This window comes from Panthera uncia, chromosome C2 (assembly GCF_023721935.1).
Source record: "Panthera uncia isolate 11264 chromosome C2, Puncia_PCG_1.0, whole genome shotgun sequence".
Taxonomy (NCBI): Eukaryota; Metazoa; Chordata; class Mammalia; order Carnivora; family Felidae; genus Panthera; species Panthera uncia.
In genome coordinates, this window is record NC_064810.1 from 121922167 (window position 1) to 121947849 (window position 25683).

Here is a 25683-nt window from a genome sequence, read left to right on the forward strand (position 1 = left end):
CTGCCCCTAGCCCCAGGTGACTATTGAGCACTTGAAATGTGGCTAGTGTAATAAAGGACTTGAATTTTTAATTGTATGTAATTTTACTTAAATAGCCACATGACTAATGGCTCCCATATCAGACAGAGCAAGTGTAGAAAACGGAGAATCAATCCCTCCTCTCACAGAGGATTACCATGTGAGAATAGACAGGAGATACTGCAATGAAGGGTCCTACTATTAAACTATATCCTGCCTTGAAAGACCATAAGAGTACTGAATGAATTCTCAAGCACTCACTGTCCTGACAGGCAGTCTGAGTGTGCTTGGGTGGGCCTGCTTCCCGCTGTTGCTATCTCCCCACACCATATGCAGCTTTTTTTTTTTTTTTTAATATTTACGTATTTATTTTGAGACAGAGAGAGAGGGATCACATGCAAGCAGGGGGAGGGGCAGAGATAGGAAGAAAGAGAGAATCCCAAGCAGACTCTGCACTGTCAGTGCGGAGCCCAACGTGGGGCTCGATCTCATGAATCATGAGATCGTGATCTGAGGTGAAGAGTTAGACACTCAACTGATGAGCCACCCAGGTGTCCCAGCAACTCTGACTTTAGTAAATACTGCCTGAAGATGCAAGTGAGGCAGGCTGGTGTAAAGAAGTTTGTTTTCTTTCTCTTAATTTGTCCCTACTGTGCTGATTAAACAAAATGACTACATTTCCAGAAACCCATTTTTAATTAAATTCTTGTGTGACACGACTTGACATTAAGTTTCCAGATAGAAAATGTTTCTCATTTTCTCCAGTTAAACTAATCATGTCATTATGTACCAACTGCTTTAAACTAAAGAGACTATCTGCATAGGTTAAAAATATACAAAGACATCCATTTTTAGAAACACAAATCAAGCAGCACCCATTTTATTTTATAGTGTTTATTATAGTTAAAGTTCCTCTTGTAAAACATTAGTGATTTTGGTCCATATCTTTGGTCCATTTGGCTTTAAAACACTTTACATTATTTACAAAATAAATTGCAATTTTTATGATTGTACATAATTTTTTTTTGACCCTTGGAATATTACCGTTTTAAGTAACTAAAACTAAACAGTTGGGAGACTAAGTGTACTAAAAAGTACATCTTGAACATATTTAATTACCACAGTAATTTAAAAGTCTTGATCTTTACTTCTTAAGATTAAAATGCACCATCATGAAGTCATTCAAGAATCTCCGGAATTTCTCTATCATCCACAATGAGACTATGGATAATCCCTTCTTTCCGCTTCCCACTACTGACAGCCTTTATGTAACAGTCATGGTTCCCAACACTGAAGTGAGTTTCAGTCCCGTCATCTACAAACTCACCCTAGGCCAACAAAAGAAGGAGGAATTAGTGTTCCAGAAACATTTATCTTTGTCTAGAGCATTAACACCATCTAAAAGCGTAGTATAATGAAGTATCTATCAGCTAAATGTTAAACTTTGGAAAATTAAAGTTAGAACCTTGTATTGCTAGATGCTTTTACATCTCTGCTATGAACCGAAAATGTCTTACCTGTACCCCTCAAGATTATAGAATCTTATGTTTCAGGGGAAAAAAAACCCTTACACCGCGTGGCTAGGTGACTATAACATGTTCTATGTAGACAGTATCAACTATTTTTAAAAGTAAAAATGACAAACATGATAGCAAACACATACTTTATACCAAGTTACTTGTTCTATATCAAGAACAGCTCGCATGCATTATTTCAGGGTGTCCTCGCATAGCCCTGTCTATAGACTAGAAGTACTATTACTATAGTCCTAGAAGTATTATTACTATCCACACTGCAGAGGTGAGGAGGTGGAGGCACAGAGTGGTGAAATAGTTGCTGAGGGCCCCCTTCAGGAAGGGATGGGATGTTCTTACCCACTCTGAAAATCTGATTCCTCAGAATGTAAGGTGATTTACTGTAAAACACACAGGTCACATAAAAGCAAATACTACCGAGTCTAGACCCGTTCTTCCAGACACAGTAGCCACCGGCCACAGGTGGCAATTGAGCACGTGAGATGTGGGGACTCTGAAATGCAACGTGCTATTTAAACGTAAAATATACACTGAGTTTGGAAGACTGAGAATGAAACAGAGAATGTAAAATAACTCTAAAAACTTTTTATGTTGATTAAATGTTAAATGATAATATTTTGGATATACTGATTTAAACCAAATATATTATTAAGATGAATTTCATCTTAAGACTTTTTAGTGTGGCTGCTAGAAAAGTTATACAAGAAACTCATATCTGTGCCTCATATTGTATTTCTACTGAACATCTAGAGTAAAAAGATCGGGGCCAAGTAGTACAGAGAAGGAAGGAACAGGAGGCTTGGAGGATAAATGTGAATTCTGCCAGACAGCAAAGAAATGACAAGCAGACTTAAAACTTGGCTATGGGCTTCCTGGCAGCCAAAGTGGACAGAGCAAGGTCCCGTAGCTGATATTATCCAACCAATGAAAGCATGGGATGCACTGGGTAGAGCTTTTTCTGAGCTCTGAGAAGATTCTGGCCAATGGCTCTTTATGGGAGGTGTACTGACACCTTGCGGGGGCACAATCTCACAGATACATAATCTTGGTCATGAGGCTTTGAGATGAAAAGAAAAAGGAGAAAATAAACTAGCTCAGGTGTGCACTGTGCTGGGGAAGGCTGCCCAGATACAGAGCTGCCAACACCACACTGCAAATTAGGTTGTAGTTACAATAAGGAAGCAACTGGGTTGTAAAGGGCTATTGTCCAAACACTTGTGCTTCCCTGTTAATAACTGAAGAACAAAGACATTGTGGATAAACATTATCATTAAATTCTTATTTACGACCACAGACCACATTCTTAACACCACAAAACAATGTTCTCTTTACATCTGCACTGGAGAATTCCTTGAGGGTGGGAGGGAAGGGGATTAAAAACCGCTGACTGAGCATCTAGAGAATTCCAGGGTAGGAAAGAAAGAACAGCAAGAACCACCAGGTGTGGCACTGGGTACACAGCAGGTGCCTGATCTACGTTAATGGATTCCACAAGGGGCCGTGAAACACTGAAGTGCTCACCAAGCCTCTCTGAATAAAAGAAGTCTCTAACAGTGGATTTAACTTGGAGAGTGAGTGGCTCAAGCTCTGGGGATCGTTGAGTGAGCCCTGGTTAAATATCCCTTCAAGAATTCATACCAGGAGTAAGAAAGAGAGAAGCATTTATCTTTGTAACTTCTGATTTCTGGCGTGGGCACTTCCTCAGAAGCAGACAGCCACAAGACCCAGCAGGTCTTCGGTAGCCTGTTGAATAAATTCATCCCGGACCTCCTGCCTTCCAAGCACCTCTCCCCACCTTCCTATCCCGACAACAGACAAGGAGACAATGGCAGCAACTACAATGTGCAACTAGCTAAAACGTAACAACAGCAGAGTCTTGTCACCTCTAGCCCAGAAGTCCACGTCTGAGCTAGCATGAAAGGTGGGTACAAGGGATGGCGCCCCCTGCTGGCCAGCAGACCCCACAGCCCTCCGGAATGTCCACTCAGGGACGTGAGCTCCCAGTCCCACACTCTGTGCTTTCCATGCTGGTCTCCTCTGTCTCCACTGGCTCCCTGTGCTGTGCACACCGCTATTACTTCATTCTCACCGAATTCATCCCAATATCCATCCCACATAACAATGCAAGCAGCTGATGGCAGGGGCCCAACACTCTGGGGTCTGACGGGGATGTCGTGCTTGGCCTCAATGAGCAGTGTACCCTCCTGGCACTGCTGGTCTACAAATTCCACTTGTCTTCTCGGGTTTGCGACAGTGCCCTTTCCTCTCTGCCTTTGTGTCATCCGACACTGTGTGCAGCACTTCTTTTTCAAAAACTTTTCTTCTAGAGAAGTACTATCTGCTTTGAGTATGGTATATGTAAAGCCTTCCTATTCAAAGTGTGACCCATGGGCCGACAAGCAGCATTGGCAGCACCAAGGGAAGTGTCACAGTTTGCATTTAACAAGATCCCAGGTGATTCCTATGCATGCAGATTTGAGAAGTGGAGGTATAGAGCCCCACCTGAACTTGGAAAAACACAGGAGGAGGCCAAACTTTGTGGGGTGGAAGGGGCAGTTTTTTTTTTTTTTTTTAAATTTTTTTTCAACGTTTTTTATTTATTTTTGGGACAGAGAGAGACAGAGCATGAACGGGGGAGGGGCAGAGAGAGAGGGAGACACAGAATCAGAAACAGGCTCCGAGCCATCAGCCCAGAGCCTGACGCGGGGCTCGAACTCACGGACCGCGAGATCGTGACCTGGCTGAAGTCGGACGCTTAACCGACTGCGCCATCCAGGCGCCTGGAAGGGGCAGTTTTTGATGTGTGGATGCTTTTTAGGACAGAGTCTGGTCCAGGCGAGGAAAGGTGCCAGCTGGTGAGAGCTGATGCCAGCTCGCAACATAAGGTGTTTCCATGCCCTTCCTGTCCCCAGGCGCTGTCTGGGAAAGGTCTTCAGAATTTGGAGTCAAGGGTACTTCATCTTTCTTGTTCTTAACCGAGATGACCTTGGTTAATTATCAATCTCCACAATTAGGAAATGCAGCAACATTTCAATGGCAACTATACTCATGGTGCTAAAAGTAATCAGAGGGTCAACTTACTGCTGTCTCCATTCTTTTACCATTACACCATACGTCCATAGTGTCTTTTTCTGTAAAAGTAACAAATTAAAAAAAATTATACTCTATGACTCAAAGTTAACTCTTCATTATTTTAAGAAAAGTTTGATATACTAGATTTTGAAATGTACTCATGGCTTTCAAATTCTCCTAAATTTGAAGACACTATGTTTACTCTCGGTTCACAGACAAAACAAAAATGAAACAAAACACTCTTTAAGAGAAAATCATGGTCTCAGCACAAATGGATGAAGCCTTGTCAAACAAAATAAACACCGCAGCACAAACTTCAGTATTTAAGAGGATGCACAGAAATGAATGTGAGGAAGGAACTTTTCATATGGACTGTCATCGTGACCAGTTGACTCCCCTGTCTGTCACACTGAGCCACCTGGATGATGGCACAGAAAGGCCACCAAGAAAGGCTGCCACGAGGTTCACACAGGCTGGACAGCACACCAGGCTTAGAAATTTAGCCTTTAATTTCCTACTGGATAGCACAAGAATCTCTATTCATTTTTTGCGATAGTTTCACTTTGGGGAAAATTATTGGATCATAAAAAACCAACAACACAGGTATACCTGGTGGCTGTGCTGGGTACGGTGCTACTGGGTATGCACTGGGTATGGAGCCAAGTGCTGCCATGATAAGCTTGGCTGTTGGTTAAGCTGCCAGAGCTCACTTCGGGAGGCATGTATATGTGTGCGCGTGTGCACAATATATGTGCGTTTTGGGGGAAGATTCCCCAGGCTTGCTTGTAAATATTAGTGTGCTGGCAGGTGGCAGGAGAGAAGACTGCAGTCATTAAGCAGCCAGAAGATGACCTGTAGGTGTTATAACGAAGGCTGGAAAGAATCATGACCCGTGTGCGCGGGATGCCCAGGAGGCAAAAACTTGCCTGGGGGTCAAGGCTGAGGTGCCAGTCAGGGGCTTAATTGTGACAGGCCATCTACTCCAGGAACACAGTCTAACAGGGATCCTTTTCTCCCCACACCTTGAGATGGGAGCCTCAGAGAGTGGAGGGAGGCCTTTGAGCTGGGCTAAAGGGAGACAGAGGCAGAGGGGCCCAAAAGATGTGGGCAGATGTTGCCCTAGTGGCCCCCTGAGCGGAAGGCATCACCAGCCGCAGCTGCAGGGAAACCCAGCTTGTCCCAACAGCTGATCAGAGAGCACAGTGCTAAAATAAGCATGGCGGTGGTGAAAACTGGAATTTTATTTAGTGTGCTTGCTGGACATGTGCTTGCACGCAGATTCCTTCTAAAGCTATTATTAATGTACCTCTGAAGAAACCTGCTAATCCAGAAACCATAAAAGAAAAATGGGATAAATCTGACTACATAAAAGAATATTTCTGCATGGTTTAAAAAACCATGTACACATATAAGCAAACTCATACAATAGATGACAAACTGGAAAAAATGAAGTGAAGCTCACAGCACAGACAAAAGTCTAATCTTGAGAAAAAGACCAACAGCCCCAAAGAAAATGGGTCAAAGGACACGAAGATGCATTATCAGAAAAGAAACACAAAAGGACCTCAAACATGAAAAGATGCTCAACTTCACTTAATTTTGAAAAAGGCAAATATGAACAACACTGAAATACCATGTTTCATGCAGCAGAATATCAAAAAAAATAACAAAATCTGACACCATGCTCAGCTGGAGAACCTGTGGGGAAATGGGTACTTGGGAGCACAAACCAGTAGAAGCACCAGGAGGGACAACCGGGCACCATCTCCTCAAACAAGGGCAGTGATGTTGGACCCAGCGACCCTACTTTCCCACTTCTGGGATTTTATGCTAAAGGGATATGTGAACCAAATTCCAAGAGGCAGGTGAACAAAGCTATTCATCCAACACTGCTTCTAACAGCAGCAGGTTAGAAATAGCCCAAACGCCCATCTGTCAGGGATAAGTTAAATAAACTATTTTACTGACTACTGAGACTTACTCCGCAGCTATAAAAAAAAGTATGAGTTGGGGCGCCTGGGTGGCGCAGTCGGTTAAGCGTCCGACTTCAGCCAGGTCACGATCTCGCGGTCCGTGAGTTCGAGCCCCGCGTCAGGCTCTGGGCTGATGGCTCGGAGCCTGGAGCCTGTTTCAGATTCTGTGTCTCCCTCTCTCTCTGCCCCTCCCCCGTTCATGCTCTGTCTCTCTCTGTCCCAAAAATAAATAAAAAACGTTGCAAAAAAAAAAAAAGTATGAGAAAGTTCTTTATGTGCTAGTAGAAGAGGATCCTCCAAATATACAAATAAGTCAATAAAGCAAGAGGCTTTTATGAAATAAGGCAGTAGTAAAATATTTGTATTTGCTTGACTCTGAATAATGAAACACTGGAAGGGCTCATTATTAAAAAAAAAAAAAAAGCTTATCTTTATTGAGGAAACAGGGTGGATGGGAATAGGGGTGGAAAGAAATTTCTGCATATATCTTTTCCCATCATTATGATTTCTGAATCATATGAGTATAGCACCTATTCAAGTATGTATGTTAAAAAAAAGAACATATCTATCTGATAAAGTATTCAGTCATTGCTGCTCAGAAGTGGATTCAGTGAGTCATAGGAGGTCCTGGAGCATGTGTGTCTTGGAGCCTCTTCCCTCTGCCTGCCTGCAGCTTTCCTAAAAATAATGAGCATCTTTATCATATGCCCAGATTATGCTCCTGAAATACCATTTGCCTCTACTAGAAACCAGGGCATTTTGGAAAAAGGGGTGATTTCATGTCTGAGTAGAAAATGTTCAAATGAGCCTAAGACATCTTGTCATACCAGATTGCAAGGAAGCTTTCAATGTCTACCAAGGATGTGTCAAAAGGACTCAGGAGTAAATCTAAACAATACACCATTGGCCAAAACTGGGACAATCTGAGGGTCAATAAGGATAATAACTTCAATATGTTGTGACACACATCAAATTGTTTAAATCCATGAGTTAATAACGACCAAAAAACCCTAAACAATCACCTTTAGAGGAGAATATGTTCCAATTCAGTATTTTGAAAACTGGTAAAGGCAAAACAAGTGTTATTCTGCATTTGTTATACAAATTGTAACTCTGTGCAACCAGACAGATGACAGGAAGTTTCTTATTTTAGAAATATTCCAGAATATCACCATTTGGCAACTGCTAATGAATTAATGGCTACAAACATTAGGTATTAAAGGTTGGCAACATAAAAAAAAAAAACATGTGCCTCTTGATATAACGAAACAACATGTGCCTCTTGATATAACGAAATTATAAAGTAGTGTTGCCAGAAAAAAAAAAATCAAAGCTAAATCTGACCAATTCTTCAGTCAACTACCAATGTATAGGAAATATTAGAGAAATGCAGGTGCCTGGCTGGCCCAGTTGGTAGAGCATGCGACTCTTGATCTCAGGGTTGTAAGTTTGAGCCCCACACTGGGTACAGAGATTACTTAAAAATAAAACTTATTTATTTATTTATTTATTTATTTTTAAACATTTATTTTTGAGACAGAGAGAGACAGAGCATGAACAGGGGAGGGGCAGAGAGAGAGAGGGAGACAAAGAATCTGAAACAGGCTCCAGGCTCCGAGCGGTCAGCACAGAGCCCGACACGGGGCTCGAACTCACGGACCGTGAGATCATGACCTGAGCCGAAGTCGGACGCTTAACCGACCGAGCCACCCAGGTGCCCCAAAAATAAAACATTTAAAAAAATATATTTTTTAAAGAAAAGGAAAAAGAAACAGAGAAACATCACAGAAATGCAATCCACGAAATCCATGTACTTCCAGCCAGTGCTCCAAACATTTTTCATTCTTTTTTAAGATTTTATTTTTAACTAGTCTCTATACCAACATGGGGTTCAAACTCACAACCCTGAGATCATACTCAAAATCCTGAGCCAGTCAGGAGCCCCAACATTTTTCATTCTATTTTTTTTAACTTTTTTTGAATATTTATTTTTGAGAGAGAGAGATACACACACACAGCATGAGCGGGAGGAGGGGCAGAGAGAGAGGGAGACACAGAATCCAAAGCAGGCTCCAGGCTCTGAGCTGTCAGCACAGAGCCCGAGCCATGAGATCATGACCTGAGCCGAAGTCGGACGCTTAACCGACTGAGCCACCCAGGCGCCCCAGCAACATTTTTCATTCTTAAAAAAATTTTTATAAAACGGTATTTGTAGGGGTGCCTGGGTGGTTCAGTCGGTTAGGCATCTGACTCTTGATTCTGGCTCAGGTCACGACTTCACCATTTGTGAATTCAAGCCTTACATGGGCTTTTCCCTAACAACTCAGAGCCTGCTTGGGATTCTGTCTCCCTCTCTCTCTGCCCCTTCCCCCTCACTCAAAAGTAAATAAACTTAAAAAAAATAAAAAGGTATTTTCTAGCATTTGACTAGACTGCAGAATTTTTACAGGTATGGACAACATCTCTTCATCTATGTATCCTCAGTGACTGATATGCTAACTGGTATTTCGTAGGTACTCGATATCATCTAAATAAGTGAATCAATGAATTAATGAGATGATCCAAATGGTCTTAATGATTTGAGAAGCAGGAAATACTTGGAGTACCAGAAGAGAGAAAAGATAGTAACTGGTAAATATGTGTCTCTTAAGTTTTGTAGGCCTGGTAGAAACAACACAGATGGCAATCTGTAACAAAAAAACTTAGTTTAAAGATCAATGGCTTACTACTTTTTATTTTTTAATCTACTTTATCTGGACTTTGACAATTTTGATCTGTTGCAGTACTAAACCTATTGCTACCTAGAGAAAAAGTCCCTGGTTACTAATCAATCTTAGGTTTCCAACGGTCTTTTTTTTTTTTTTTTTTAATGCTTATTTATTTTTGAGAGAGAGAGAGACAGAATTGGAAGCAGGCTCCAGGCTCCAACCTATCAGCAGAGAGCCCGACGTGGGGCTTAAACTCATGAACCATGAGATCATGACCTGAGCTGAAGCTGGACGCTTAACCAACTGAGCCACCCAGGTGCCCCTCCAACTGTCTTTACACATCCTTTTAAAGACAAATATAATAATATTAAATAATAGAAATATCAATAATAAATAGCAAATGTCTACATCAATATTTCTCTCTTTTTTTTAACCTGTTTATCATCCTCAAAACTGTCACTATAAAATCTGGTTCTCACATATCAATTAAATGAATACTTCATTCACACAGGACACATCAAAAATACACCTACGTTGGGGCGTCTAGGTGGCTCAGTCAGTTGAGGGTCTGACTTTGGTTTGAGTCATGATCTCATGGTTCATGAGTTCAAGCCCCACATTGGCCTCTGTACTGACAGCTCTGAGCCTGGAGCCTGCTTCCAATTCTGTGTTTCCCTCTCCTGCCCCTCCCCCAACTAGTGTACCCACTCTCTCTCTCTCTCTTGAAAATAAACAAACATTAAAAAAAAAAAAAGAAAAATATACCTACCCTTACACTCTGTCTATTCAAAGCTCTCACAGAGGGACTAATTAACAACCATCATAAAAAGCCAATGAATTCTGCAGAAACAGCACTCACCCAAAACGACTCTAAAGTCCTCACCATCCAAATGTAATACCCAAGTATTGGTGGTTTTTGACCTGTTCTCCATATACTTCTTGAGACTCTTCCCATTAATTTCCAGAGTATATTCATATGCAAATCCACTGATAGCATCTATATTTATCGTTGCTTTTGTCTTTGCAGCTCCAACGCAGAAGGTTTCTTTGCCCACTAATTTGAACATCCATTCTTTTCTTATCTCTTCCTAAGCAATAAAATATAAAAGTTGAAAACACACAAATGGAAGAAAATTTAATATTTATAGAAATGCTATAATTTAAAAAATTTTAAGTTTATTTATTTTGAGAGAGAGAGCAAGTGAGTATGGGGGAGGGGTAGAGAGAGAAGGAGAGAAAGAATCCCAAGCAGGCTCTGTGCTGTCAGCAAGGAGCCTGATGAGGGGCTTGAACTCACAAACCATGAGATCATGACCTGAGCCGAAATTGAGTCATATGCATAACTGACTGAGCCAGGTGCCCCAAGAAATGGTATAATTAAAGTGAGTAAACAGCAGTGCTATATAGGTATAATTTTATTCTTTCATGATCCAAATATTTTACAAAATAAAAGCACTTGAAGTTTAAATGTTATATAGTGTATGGATTCTGTAACTATAAATAGTTTGCTTTGTCCAGCAAAATGATACAGGCCAAAATATAAAGATAACCACTGTAAGAGAAAAGCCCTGAATTCATACATGAAGAATCTATATTAACAAAATCAAGCATTTTTTCCCTACCTTCCCATCTACATATACCACTCGTTTGCCTGATGTGGTCCCATGTTCAAATTCAATCTTATGGACTCCGTCACTTAAAGCAACATCCCAAACGGCTACGAGATCCGTCATTTTTTCCAGGCTATAAGGAGGGCTAAGGGAATAAAATGAAGCAATTATAATAGACCAAAAACAGTAATTTACTTTCCAGGTAAAAATATCAGATTTTTTAACCCATAAAATTAGAAAATATTAAAGTGATAGTAACTGAGAAATTCTACTCACAGTACATATAACTATCTTCTCCCTCTTGTGCACTCTCCCTTTAAGATGAAACTACTATATATGGGTATGTAGTCGGATAATTCCAAACAAAGTCACCTTAATATTAATAGGATTAAGAGCCGATCAGTTTATCCAGGATAGTATTCTAAGCTTGGCTACAGAATAATGCTTGGAAAGGTCAGTAAAAAGTCTCTACTTCTCCCCTGCACCCCCATTTAGAAAGCACAGTATTTAATTCTGGTTTTTCTTCCTCAGATCCATTCACTCCAAAACAAAAACTCTCCAAACATTTCATACTTAAACCAATTAGGATTCATTTTAACAAAAAGGGTTCTAATTCATTATACTAAGAAAAATAAAAGTCATAGAAGAAACGTCCTATAATAAGAGAGAAAAAAATGGAAAATGGTAATTCTTGTCCTTACTATAGTAATCTTATTTAAAAAATAAAGGATTCTGTTTTGTCATAAGTTTCTGGCACAAATTAAATACATATGTTTGATATTAATATGTTAGTATAAAATATATAACATTCATCCTATATGAGTTCTGTGTGAATGACATGTTATATAAGACATACATAGAATATATTTGAGCCTGTTCTTTTAACTACATCTTACTCCTTATTCACTCTAATGTCTTTTGTGTGCTCTAAATCAGAAATGGTAAATGGATTTTTTGTCATTTTGAAGTGATTGCCAGGAACTCTGTGCTAAGATGGGTTTGGAGACCTTATATCAGGCCCTACGGGAAAAGACGTGCCATGTTGGTGGCAGCCACCTACATGACAAGTGTTTACTACCCTTGCTCTAAATCACAGAAAAGCAAAACCAAGCATTCTGCAACTTTACAAAATGTGTGCTTAACAAAAGTAGCCTGGATAAATAACTCTTGAGTGATTAAAACAATCTTGAAAATTTCAAAAGCTAGTTTTACTGCCATGCAAGACATTTACCTTTCGTCATCTTCAAAGATAGGACTGTCATCTCCAGATGCCATGGTTGGCAAAATAGCCTTTAATCCAATTAGCAGCCAGGAAAGAAAAAAGCAGAATTGCAGCAAAGAAAGATTGGGAGCAACAAAGATAACATCTGCAAAGGGTTTTTTCTAAGTTTGCAATCCATTTCTTAAATTGCATGCAGTTTCTGATGAAACCAGCTTTTACATACAATAGAATTGCAACCTCCAATTTCAGGAAAAGAAATTAAGTCATGCACATTGGCCAATCATATTTTTTCCTGTTATAAATGTATAATTTCCTAAAACTAGAGAATAAACTCTAGTTTATTCCAAATATTATACCACATCAGAGCTGCAAGAGACCTAGAGGTCCTCTGGGTCCTGTGCTCCTCAAATCAAGGTATAAGAAGCCCCAAGGGTGTGAGGTGTAGGTCAGGGAATACATAAAACTCCAGGATACACAGAATGCATCTCAGGAAGCATCAATGTTACAGGGTGGTAACAAATTTAAATGCAATCATAATATTAAATTTTAGAATATACACTATGTCGGAATATATAACTTAAAAATTTGGGGGGGGGCACATGGTTAGCTCAGCCAGTAGACCATGCAACTCTTGATCTTGGGATCATAAGTTCAAGCCTCACATTGGGTATAGAGCTTACTTAATAAAAAATATAATAAATTTAAAAAAATTTTTTTAGAGAACTTCAAAGAAATGACAAGTTTGCAGGTAGCAGCCAAGGATATGCTAGTGCTGTTTCCCAACAGCAAACTTAATTTATCCACTTACTCGACCCCACTTAATTTACTAGTGCCAATAATGAATCCACAAAAGTTATGTGGTTTGCTCAGGTCACTAGTAGGGCCTGAGCCAGAATTAGAGCCCAGTACTCCAATGCAAATACCCCAGAATTAACTGGGCTATAATACTAATTAAATTTTACTAAAATCAAAAGCACATATATTCACACATGCATAGGAAACCCTCCACATTTGGAGATTTGAGATTAACAGCCTGTACCCCTGCCAAACCTACCGAAAAATAGGCTCAACTATTTTTTGCTTCCAAAATCTACTCTGGCCTAGCCTTTTCCCTATAGTTGCCCAAGGGTGCTCCCTCCTTGTTAAAAATGGGAGATTGCCCAACTTCTTTAGCTGGAAACAGAAGCCACAAATTGTTTTTAAAAGGATGTCAAAGAAGAAATTAGTACTGATAAAAGCACTCCAACAGGCAAAGAAAACATACAAATTTTAGAATAAAAATTAGATAAAACTTCAAAACCCTTTGTAGCTAGAATAAATCTTTTTTTTTTTTTTTTTTTGGTAGCACCTTAACAATTTGTGAAATTTTCTAGTCTTTCTAGAAGCCCTAGGATATCTCCTATGAAAGTGGAGGGTATCCTGCACCTATAAAAGCAAAGAGAATACATAGCAATAGAGGAAGCAAACAGAATATAAACTTGGATAAGCCATCCTTTGCACATCAGAGTGGGCTTAGGGATATCATTCAAATTTTGCTTTATAACTTTTAAAGACCTTATAAAGCTCAGTAATTCAGCATTCAAACTTGAAAGAATTGCCCAGTTTTTCCATGACAAGGGACTTTAATATTATCACACTAACATAAAGGCATAGTACTATCTTAATTACAATAACTTTTCATATAAAAGTATAAAAGACAACACAACAAATTAGAAGGGAAGTGAGAAATCAAAATCACATTTATTTTTTGAAGTTTTCCCCTAAACTATCAACATTTATTTATACATTCATTTATTTATGGAACATCTATCTAAGGTGCTAAAAAGTTTTGGAAATAGTGATGGTTGCTCCAAATTGTGAATGTGCTTAATGCCACTGAATTGTACCCTTAAGGATGGTTAAAATGGCTGGGGCACCTGGGTGGCTGTTGGCTAAGCATCCAACTCCAGCTCAGGTCACGATCTCATGGTTCAAGAGCCCCGCATCAGGCTCTCTGCTGTCAGTACAGAGCCCACTTCAGATCCTCTGTCCCCCTTTCTCTCTGCCCCTACCCTACTCTCTCACTCTCTCAAAAATAAACATTTAAAAGAAAAAGATGGCTAAAATGGCAAATTTTATGTCATATGTATTTTGCCGCTACTTAAAAAAATTAATAGTGTAATATACAAAAAGACACTGTATACCTTAAATGGGTGAATTGTATGGTATGTGAATTATACTTCAACTAAATTGTTAAAAAAAAAAAAAGACCTAGGTGCCCTTCTGGTAGTGTTTCTTGAAATATGATTATATCTATAACTGAAAGATGATCACAACTGTCCTTGTTCCCAATATCTCCATTACTCATTTGAATAATGATAAATATCTGTCACACATCTCTAAGTTACAAACTGGACTTAATAAACACATGTCATATTCTAAATTCATTCACCTTGCTGATAGTTATCAGTCACTTATGTGCCAGGCACTCAGCTGGACACTAAGCTCAGAGTGAGGGGCTCTAGAGAGACCAAAAGATGACTACAACAGAACCATAGGAGTGTCCTTGAAAAGGGAAGCAGTGAAGGACAGAATGGGCCCACAGAGAAAGGATACTGGCCTGCTAAGTGGGTAAGGAGAGAGAAAAGACTTGGCTTTATTTTTATTTTTTTTAACGTTTTTATTTATTTTTGAGACAGGGAGAGACAGAGCATGAACAGGGGAGGGTCAGAGAGAGAGGGAGACACAGAATCTGAAACAGGCTCCAGGCTCTGAGCTGTCAGCACAGCGTCGGGCTCGAACTCACAGACCGCGAGATCATGACCTGAGCCGAAGTCGGCCGCTTAACCGACTGAGCCACCCAGGTGCCCGGAGACTTGGCTTTAAAACCTGAGAGAATGGGGCACCTGATTGGCTCAGTCGGTTAAGTGTCCGACTTCGGCTCAGGTCGTGATCTCACAGTTTGTAAGTTCAAGCCCTACATCCAGCTCTGTGCTGACAGCTCAAAGCCTGGAGCCTGCTTCAGATTCTGTGCCTCCCTCTGTCTCTGCCCCTCCGCCGTTCTGTCTCTCTCTCTCTCAAAAAAAAAAAAAAAAAAAAAAAAAAAAAAAAAAAAAAAAAAAAAAAATTAAGTTTTAAAAAATAAACTCTTATACATACACTTAATTTTCAGGATCATGTGACCAAACTGGAAAATGATCATTACAAAGAAAATTCCCTCTATTTAATAACAAAACTTTAAAAATGTAAATGAAAAGGATGGAAAAACAAATTCCATTTTTTTCACTGATGAAGATGATGTCACTCACTCAACACTTTTTACGTCTTCAAAGAAAACTTAAGTATCTAGACATCAGCGTATCTTTTAAAGTCTCTTCCCTAGCGATCCAACAGTCATGTTTCAGAGTATGCTTCAAACATTAAGACGTTTCCACTGTTCATCTAAACCCAGATTGAATTTTGCCTTAAATTGGGTTTTAAGTGTACTGGGTACTGTGATAGTATGTCCAAGCTAAACCAAAGTCAGTTTTAAATTACTAACACATTCATAGTTCCCTTTTCAGCAAAAGCTCTAGGTAAGGCCAGCCACAAGGGAGGTCACTTTTCAACAAGTAGGTGTTGACACTGTACGCCCAGAACCTTGTGAAGCCCTGGGACCTCCAGAAAAGCCAGGAAGCTTCGTGAACCAGGGGGCTCAACGAACTGCTTACTGTAATAGCTACAAACTGAAAACCACCTGCAAGTTCACCGACAGCGGGGGAGCGGGGCGCGGCGCGGCATCCACGAAGTAAATCACAGTCCGGTCACTCAACAAACTGCACGTACAGCCCGGGCCAGGCCCCGGGGATGGATGCGGCGGCCAGCCTGGCGCACACGAACGCAGTCCAGTGCGGCCAATACAAAGGACGCAGGAAAATACGCGAAGCCACGGGTAGCTGCCCGTAATGCATCCTTTGGCCAAGGATGTTACGGCACCTCACGATCTAGGGTCTGCACAAATACGGTCTGCTTGTGCGTCCATGGAAAAAGCGGCTGGAAGTGTATTATCCTAAGGTCGCAGGGCCTGGCCGGGCAGGGGAGACCCGCGGCCTGCCGCTCGGTCCCGCCTCTGCCCTCGGCCCTGCAGACGCGACACGCCCGGAACACCCCAGCACCGCCTGAGGCCTCACCCGCGGCGTCTCACGGTCCGCGTAAACACCGCCCACCGCTAGCAGCGCCCGCCGCGGCCGCCTCGAGATGGCCGCCGCCGTCGCCGCCGCGCTCCAGCGCAGAGGCTTCTGGGGGCCGTCTCACCTGCGCCGCGGGGCTCACCTGGCCGCCGTGGACCGCGGGAGGCTCTGCGTCGTGGACCCGCAACGCGCGGGTTCGGGCTCTGCCACTTAGGCCGCGTAGGCTTGTTCCCTTCGCCGAGAACCGGGCTCCTCCTCCGCGTAAGCTGAAAGCTCGGCAGCCGCCAGTCCCGTGCGCGCCGACTCTCTGGCGCTTCAGGTCCCCGGAGGTGCCCAGCGCAGGCCGCCACCCGCCCCCGCGCACCGCAGACCCAGCCCCGCCCGCTGCCTCAGAGGACGTCTTAGCGCTCTCTGCACGGGCACCCCTCCCCGCCCTTCCCCGCTCCAAACCTTAAGTCCTGCACCGCGTCCAGTCGTCCCGCCAGCCGAGGTTGGTAAGCCCCACTGATAGCCAGCGCAAGGCTGGACGCCGGGCATAACCTGGTGGCCAAAACAGAACCTGTGTCTTCTCTGAAGCCACCAGGCAGGTAAATCTGATTATGGCCTTCGTTCTTTGACCTCTGTTTATGGCTCTGGCCGCTTCCATAAGGACCCAAACTCTTTAAGCGGGCATGAGGCCCCGTGTAGATTTTCAGATGATGCAAGCTCTTTCTCCCCGCCCCTGCGGGCCTCTGCGGATGCTCTTCCCTCTGCTGGGTACTCCTCCCTGCTTTTTCCCTTAGTTATCCTCCACTTTCTTGTTGAGCTTGCTCTTCAGATATCATTTCTTAAGGAAAACTGACTTGGCCCTGAAGACTTGCAGCACTTGGAATTCTCCTTAGTCCCTGCCAGGGTGTGTAATTATTTGTGTAATTGTTGCTTAATGTGTAATTTAATAGTAGACTGAGGTCCTTAAAGGCAGGGGCAATGGGTGCTTGGCTCTCACTCTTGCATCTCCCACATCAGCACAGTGCAAGATGCTGAGCAAGTGTGTGAGTGAAAGGGAAGTTGAGAGACAATAGGAAACAATGTATTAATAGATTAATCAGTCTGCAAAGTCATAATGATTGAATTCTTAAGCAAATTATGTTACAAGGATTCTGCTTAGTGAGCGCTGATTTCTTGTTTGCTACCTTGTATTGAAAACTCTTCTAAGACAAAGACTCTTCATATTTGTAATTTTCTTCTAAATCAGTGTCTGGAACAGAAAGTTTTCAATAAATGTTGAAAGAATGAGTTAGGGGAGGCAGATAAAAGGCCCAGAGTGGAAATTTTCAGGGATGGGACAAGGCTAACTAAGACACCTCCCTAATTACTTTTTCTTAGTCCTTAGTGAGTTGTTGGGCTAGGACCAGGAAACCTTGGTTGGGAAGCAGCTCAGTGATACTGTTTAATGAAGGATCATATTTTCTGGTAAAACTTTAGAAATCTGGATATCCTCTACATGATCAGAAAGGTATAATTTGTTGAATGCTTGCTATGTCCTTATATATTGTCGTCTGTTAATTTTCACAATAGTCCAGTGCTTGTATTACAGACAGACCCAAAGCACTTCAGCAGTTGCAGGGCCGGCATGTGGAATGAGGCCTGTGGGATGCAAGAAGTTCATGTTAATAGGGCCTGTTAATAGAAAAATGTTGATTGTGCTTGAAGAAAAATCTGGGCCTGTCCTTAGAGGCCTGTGAAGTTCCTCTGCCCAGGGGCTGCAGAATACATTCATGAGGTACACTCAAGTCTGCACCACAAATAGGCAGTGCCGTCTGATTCCTCCGCTGGCTTGTTCCCCTCTTTTCTCTTTGGGTAGAATTTCTCAGATAACTGGCATTAAGGAACATACCAGTTTGGGCTACATTTTCCACCTACTTATTCCCAGGGGCCCAGGACAGTAGAGGTAGCAATAGTCACTTGTTACCAGACAGGATTGTTATGGAAAGAAAGTCTGAAGAAAACACAGTGAAAGGTATTGAACTTGAGTATAAACGTGTTCATTCAAGCTGATTCTGCTTGCGACTCTACGTCCCCCCGCTGCAAACTAATCTCTATGCCCAACATGGGGCACAAACTCACAACCACAAGATCAAGAGTCACATGTCCTACTGACTGAGCCAACCAGGTACCCCATGCTTTTGACTTATTCTCACTCTCAGATTATTAATTTGATCTTATTTTGGGGGTGGCTGGGTGGCTCAGTTGGTTAGGCGTCCTACTATTGATTTTGGCTCAGGACATAACCTCACCATCATGGGATGGAGCCCCACATTGGGCTCTGTGCTGGGCATGGAGCCTCCTTGGGACTCTGTCCCTCTCTCTCTCTCTGTCTCTCTCCCTCCCTCTGTTCCTCTGTTCCTCTCTCCCTTTCCCTGTGCCCCTCCCCTGCTTTTGTGTGTTTGCTCTCTCTCTCAAGGGGATGGGAAAAAAGATTTTATTTTTAAGTAATCTTTATACCAACGTAGGGCTTGAACTTACAACCCCAAGATCAAGAATCACATGCTCTACTTTAAAATGAAAAGAAAGAAAGAAAGAAAGAAAGAAAGAAAGAAAGAAAGAAAAAGAAAGAATCATGTGCTCTATCAACTGAGCCAACCAGACACCTCATCAGTGATGTATTTTAGGAGAGCAGCTAAAAATGTTTTCATTCACCATTCTCCATGTTTTCATTGGGCCTCCATTTGAACAGGGAATTTTTTTTTTATAAGTGTTTGTTTATTTGGGGGGGGGTGTGAGGGAGGGAGGAAGAGGCAGAGAGAGACAGAGAGAAAGAGAGAGAGAATCCCAAGTAGGCTCTGAGCTGTCAGCGCAGAGCCTGAGGCAGGGCTCCGTCTCAGGGACCATGAGTTCCTGCTCTAAGCCAAAATCAGGAATAGGACGCATAACCGACCAGCCTCCCTGAAAAGGGAATTGTTAATGCATTTGACTGATTTCCTGAGTTTTTTACACAGTATGAACAGAGATCAAAATAAAAGGGAAAAGTTTTCTAGTCTGATACCTACAAGACTGAAAATTTTCCATATGCCCTTCCAGTATTGGTACAGCCCAACCGCTGGTGATATGTTTAAAGAAAGAGGCACCAGTGCTTGAGAAACAAGCACAGGGCCCAGGATTCTGGCCTCAGAGGGTTGTGTGTCCAGACCAGTGCCAGTAACAACAGCCTCTTGCTGCCGGCCAGGATGCTGGGGCTTAGGCATCTTCCCCTCAGCCCAAGGAGGCTGTGGCTCTCCCTACACAAACACAGAAAGTGGAGAAGCAGTACAACAGGGTGATTTTGTAGAACTTCAAGAGAAGCTTGAAAATTTCAGGAGAAAGTAGGTTTTGGTTTGAGTCATGTGGAGATTGGGGTTTGTAGATAAACCCTTAATTAGAACAAAGAGCCAAAGGAAGGCAGTACAGACACATGTTCCAGTTGGTAAAGATTTGTAAAAATTTGGATCATGTTTATTTTGAAAAATTTAAAAAGCATAGAAAAGTATAGAACAATACCCATATTGCTGCTACCTAGAATTGACTGACCATCATTAAATATTGGCTCAGTGAAAAATTTTAATAGAAGAAAATGTTGCAGATCAAACCCTATTTGATTTGCAACTCCAGCACCATTACTTGCTTCTCTTCCCCAAAGGCCAACATGAACATAAATTTAGTGTTTCCTTCCAAGTCCACCCTCTGTAGTTATATAGAAATTATATACATGAATAGCTTATACCTGTTAGAATGTATATTATCTAAGACAAGAAATAACAAGTGTTGACAAGGATACGGAGAAAAGGAAACCCTTGTGCACTGTTAGTAGGAATGTAATTTGGTGTAGCTACTGTGGAAACAGTATGGAGGTTTAAAAAAAATTAAAAATAGAACTATACTATGATCCAGCACTTTCATTTCTGGGTATAGACATCCGCCCCGCCACACACACACTATTATTATTATACAGGTGAAAAAGAAAAGGAAATTCTGCCATTTGTGACAACATGGATGGACCTCAAGGACACTATGCTAAGTGAAATAAGTCAGACAGAGAATAACAAATAATGTATATGTCTCTTATAGGTGGAATCTAAAAAGAAAAGCAAAAATAAGCTCATAGATACAGAGAACAGATTGGTGGTCTTCAGAGGTTGATGGGGGGAGAAATGGGTGGAGGGGGTATAAATTTATTAAAAATAATGAAGAGGGGTGTTTTGAACTATCCCACTTTGAATTATATATTGTCAATTTATTATTACTAGTGTATTTGGTTTGTCTCTACTGTTTTATCTTTAGCTTTCTAATTGTCCCACCTTTGTTCTGCTTTTTATTCTCCTTTCTTGCATTCTTTCAAAAATTGTTTAATGTTTATTTTTGAGAGAGAGAGACAATGTGTGAGTAGGGGAGGTGCAGAGAGAAAGGGAGACACAAAATCAGAAACAGGCTCCAGGCTCTGAGCTGTCAGCACAGAGCCCGACACAGGCTCCAACTCATGACCTGTGAGATCATGACCTGAGCTGACAGGCTCAAACTCATGAACCGCGAGATCATGACCTGAGCTGAAGTCAGACACCTAACCAACTAACCACCCAAAAACCCCTCCTTTCTTGCATTCTTAAAAGTAGACTTAGGTTTTGTTTTCTTTTTCCACTTTTTCTGTCTACTGGCTTAGAAGTCATTGGCTCTATTCCTCTTCTTCAAATGGCTACCCTTGAAATTTTACATTACATACTTAACAAAGCCTAAACATCCCACCTCTTCTTACAAACAACACAAGAACCTTGGAATACTCTAACTCCAATGGCTGCCCCCATTTTCATTTTAGTCTGTCCTTTTTTTCAGCCCACAGATTTGCCTTCATGATCATTATACTGTATTACATGATGTTTGTTTAGATTTGTCTACCTGTTTATCATTTTTTCTCAATCCCTGCATCTCAGACTTGTCTTTGATCACTTGTCTTCTTTCTAAAGTACATACTTAGAAGTTCTTTTAGTGTAGGTCTATTGGTGATTTTTTAAAAATTTTATTTTGAGATAATTGTATCTGGGAGCTCGGGAGAGCCACTGATCTGGACCCACTTTAACATGCTTCCAGAGTCCTAGTCAATGCAGGAATCTTGGGCTCAGTTCCCCCTGACTTGCTCCTGACTGTGCTGATGTATGTATAGGTAACACTCCTCTCGATATGTGTATCTCTCATAGCTTTGGGTTCAGCTCAAAATTTTGTTTCATCTCCTTTGAGATTTTGCTTTCTGGAAAACCAGAAAAGAAGTGATTATTATTTTGTAAATGTTTACTTATATTGAGAGAGAGAGAGAACGAATGGGGGGAGGGACAGAGAGGGAGATAGAGAATGCCAAGCACACTCCACACTGTCAGTGGAGAGCTCTACGTGGGGCTTGATCTCACAAATCGTGAAATTATGACATCAACTGAAATCAAGAGTTGGATGCTTAACCAACTGAGCCATCCAGGTGCCCTTATTATTATTTTTTTAGTATAAAAATAAAAAAATTATATAAGTAGTGTTCTTAGGTATGATAGAGCCCTGCTTTTGAAAAATTATTTGAGGGCATTTGAGGGGTGCCTGACTGGTTTAGTCAGCTGAGCATGCAACTCTTGATCTCGGGGTTGTGAGTTCAAGCCCCATGTTAAGTGTAGAGATTACTTAAATATAAAATCTTTAAAAAATAAATAAATAAAAAGTTATTTTGAAGTTTACATTCTAGTGGAGGAGGCACTCACAAAAAATGAGGAAACAGATTGTGGTAAGTTGCTTCCAAGGTGGCTCCCAAGGATCCTCACTTCCTGGTATTCACATCCTTGTATAGTCCTCTCCTATGTTTTACTATAGTTGGTCTGTGTGATTAACAGCATATAGCAGAAGTGATGATATGTGACATCCTGGATTAGGTTATAAAAAAGACTTCAGCTTTTGTCTTAGGTGCTCACACATTCACTTGGACACTCCCTCTGTGGGAAGCTGTCATGTTTTGGGGATACTCAGGCAGCCTGTGGAGAGGCTCGCTTGGTAAGGAACAAACAGCCCTGCCAGTAACCACATGGGTCAGTTTGGAAGCAAATCCTTCGGCCCCAATTGAACCTTGAGACGACCAACCCAGGCTAACAGGTTGACTACAACCTCATGAAGATTCTGTCCAGACCATCCAGCTAAGCCCCCCTGTGTTCCTGAGCCACAGACATGTCAAGATATTACGTTTTTGTTTTAAGGGGCTGTGTTTAGGGATAATTTGTTATGTACCAATAGGTAACTAATGCACAGATGAAATAACTTCGAATTGGAATAAATGCATACCCATCTTATGGTAGAGCAGATGCCCATCAAGAGAAGTGGTTGATAAAGTGGTTAATGAAATCGGCCTTGGAGCTGAGTGCTGGTTTCAGATCCTGGCTCTGCCACATACTAGCTGTGTCATCTTAGCAAGTCTTTTTTTTTTTTTTTTTTTTTTTTTATTTTATTCCTATTTTCCAATTTGGTCATTTGTAAAATGAAGATAACAACAGTACTTATGTTAAGGTTGCTGTGAAGAGTCAAGAAATTAGAAAATAAAAGTGTTTAGCCCAGAGCTTGATACATTTTAAAGGTTCAATTAATATAACTCTTGTTAATCTGTATTGATTCTTGAGCATTTGTTATTAATATGTTTGAGCTGTTTGCTTATGGTCTTTCATATTGGAAAATGGCTCCTGAAGGTGAAAGACCCCTGTATAAAACCGACTCAAATTTAACAATGCCACTCAACACTGTACTAAGTATCTATTATGTGCCAGGGACTATGCTAGGTGTTGGAAAAGGTAAGATATGATCCGTGTCCCCAGAGTTCAAATTCTCATAGGAGAGGCAGAAACAAATGTATTAGTGTAATTAAGGATTCTAAGTCTACAAGACTTGTAAATTGAGGACTCTTCAAGAATTCATCACCAAATGCCATTCGTATGTGGTATACTCTGTTATGGGAATAACTTTGATAGTTTTATGCTTAGGAGAAAATTTGAGAATCAGTTTAGAAGTTTCGAAATGAAAAGATCTGTTTTAATTGTTAACGAAGGCTGTAATTTATACTGGGAAGACAAAGCACAGAGGAAAGCAGTAAGCTGAAATGAAGATAGCCTTTGGATCTCAGCTTAAATGTCGCTTCCTGAGAGGCTCCTCCACACACCTCTGTTCTCTTCCTTCATAGATTTATCATAATTAATGCTTATTTGATGGTTTTTTTTTCCTTCATATTTCTCTTCCCAACTAGATCATGAACACCATGAGGGCAGGAATCACATCTGGTTCACTCACCACTGTAAACTCAGCATCTAGATTAGTCCCTGACACATAATGGGTGCCAAATACATTTTTGTAAATAAATGTTAAATGAGTGTTTAGAACCATTAACATTCTGGTGGGTCAATGAAGACTCATAGAAAACTTGAGACCAATGCAGCAGAATGCTAAGACAACTTGTGTGCAGAGCCTTTTACTTCTCTAGCAAAGAGAGGTGCTGAAAAGGCCTTGATGGTTGTAATAAATTCCTTTGGAGGACAGTGCTGTAGAGCTTCCTCCCTTCCACTTGATACACACAAAATCCAGGAGGAATGAAGAGGAGGCTCTCTTGTTAGGAAATAGAGAGTAATCAGCCTTCTTGTGCTTTGAAGATTGTAAAAGATACTGGTGATTATGCATCTAGCATCCATTGTCCTCTTGACCCTTACAGGATGCCAGTTTTACTCAAATAGCCATACCTCCACCTTGCAATTTATGTGACTCAATGACCACCCACCCATGTCAATTCCAATTATGGTAACCCTTTTCCCCTTCCAGAAACTAGGCTTACTCCGTCTTCACATTTGCTAGACAGATATTGATTGGGAAGCAGCGTATGGGCCTGTGAGACCTAATTGACTCAAAAAAACTGGATGGAAAGATAATAGATAGAAAAAAAAAGTATAGGGTCCTGATTGCTCCTGGTAGACATCTGGAAAATCACTTTAGTAGGAATTTGAAACCTACCATGTTTACAGCAGGGCAGAGAGCCTGGTAACAGTTGGGTCCTTGATAACTTGTTGAACCATTGAGTTCACCAGCTTTAAAGTCTGTTTTGCCTGTGGACCTTCTGTTATGTGAGATAATAAATTTCCTTATTTTTTAAGTAAACAGTTTGAATTGGGTTTTCTATTATCTGAGGCCAAAATGATCCCAATGGACCTGTGATATTTGGTTTCCTGGCTACAGTTAAGGCAGCTACACTCAGAAGAATGGGAAAATCACCCTATTGTCTTGGAAAAGGCAAGCAGTGGGACTTTGTTTCAAGGGTTGAAGATGAAAATCTATTTATTAACTATTGCTAGTGTGAATAGGCAGGTAAGGAAAGGGGTTGGGTGGCAGGGGTGAGAACATGTTTGCATGGAGCAGACCCAGAGCTCAAACTCATAATGGCCCCAGCTGCCTAGAAGAGAGCTGAATATGGGCCTGAAAGTATTGTACCCTAAAAGCTATGACCCTGAGACTTCCTTGTGAGACACATTATGATTAATGCCTTCTGTTGGAGATCCTTGTTGGCCCCTGTGGGACCTGCAACACCACAGACCTGGTAACTACAGATCGTCAAACAGCGACACCATGTGGCTGTAACGTGCAACGACTATATCGGGCAGATGAGACTCCAAGCCTTCCCTTCAGGTGTGTGGAAGTTGTATTTTCTACTAGGAATTTTTGGATCACTTAACCCGCTATGAGTTTTTGAAAATGGTAGTAAGGGACCTATTTGTTGATTCTGAACTTATTATTTTGGGAATAGAATATTGAGGTGATTTCATTTTGTGGGGAAAAAAAGCTGTGATGTTTGTACATGGTGGAGCTGTTCCTACAGGTTAAAAAAGTTTTGTTTGTTTTTTTTTTTTAATTTGAGAGAGAGTTCACGCGGGTGGGGGAAAGGGGAAGAGTGGGGAGAGAATCTTAAGCAGGCTCCGCATGGAGCCTGACACAGGGCTCCATCCTACCATCCTGGGATCATGACCTGAGCTGAAATTAAGAATCTGATGCTCAACCGACTGGCCTTTCAGTTTTTATCTACAGTCTCAAGATGCATGAAAATTAGGCCTAAAGATAACCAAACAAAAACATTTCCATTTTATTACCTCTTTGAAAACTTGTCTATGGTTTCCCATCACCCCCTGGATAAAGTCCCAACTTTTTAGCACACTTGTCAAGGCGTTCCTCCTCCCCATCTCCAGTGATGCAACATACTACTCAGTTTTGTCAGAAAACTCTCAGTAAGTTCCATTATATTTGTAAAAGCTTTGGGAGTTAGGTTTTAAGCGAGAGCAGATATGAGCGGTCCCGAAGGGGCCCAGGTTTAAATGACAAAAAATAATAATAAGGTTTA

The 25683-nt window shown here is 41.3% G+C and overlaps 1 protein-coding gene across 4 annotated transcripts; it reads right to left on the reverse strand.

The window, feature by feature from the left end:
- Nucleotides 1-782: 782 nt before the first annotated feature.
- Nucleotides 783-16814, reverse strand: FAIM (Fas apoptotic inhibitory molecule). Of its 4 annotated transcripts, none has more exons than XM_049628762.1 (5): nt 16737-16814; nt 10929-11061; nt 10166-10394; nt 4635-4684; nt 783-1346 (listed from the first exon to the last, which is right to left on the reverse strand). In XM_049628762.1, the coding sequence occupies exons 2-5, from the start codon at nt 11037-11039 to the stop codon at nt 1197-1199; spliced, it is 540 nt and encodes a 179-aa protein (XP_049484719.1). In that variant the 5' UTR covers nt 11040-11061; nt 16737-16814; the 3' UTR covers nt 783-1196. The 4 variants fall into 4 exon arrangements, with proteins under 4 accessions (XP_049484719.1, XP_049484717.1, XP_049484715.1 ...); XM_049628760.1 differs by lacking the exon at nt 16737-16814 and adding an exon at nt 16429-16517; XM_049628758.1 differs by lacking the exon at nt 16737-16814 and adding an exon at nt 12148-12818.
- Between the last annotated feature and the right edge of the window lie 8869 nt (nt 16815-25683).

Coding starts and splice junctions, on each gene's coding strand:
- FAIM (XM_049628758.1), bottom strand. CDS start 12,191: ATGGCATCTGGAGATGACAGTCCTATCTTTGAAGATGACGAAAG. Junction 11,062..12,147: donor ATCTTTGAAGATGACGAAAG/GTAAATGTCTTG, acceptor TTATTCCCTTAG/CCCTCCTTATAGCCTGGAAA. Junction 1,347..4,634: donor GTAAAAGAATGGAGACAGCA/GTAAGTTGACCC, acceptor TTGTTGGCCTAG/GGTGAGTTTGTAGATGACGG.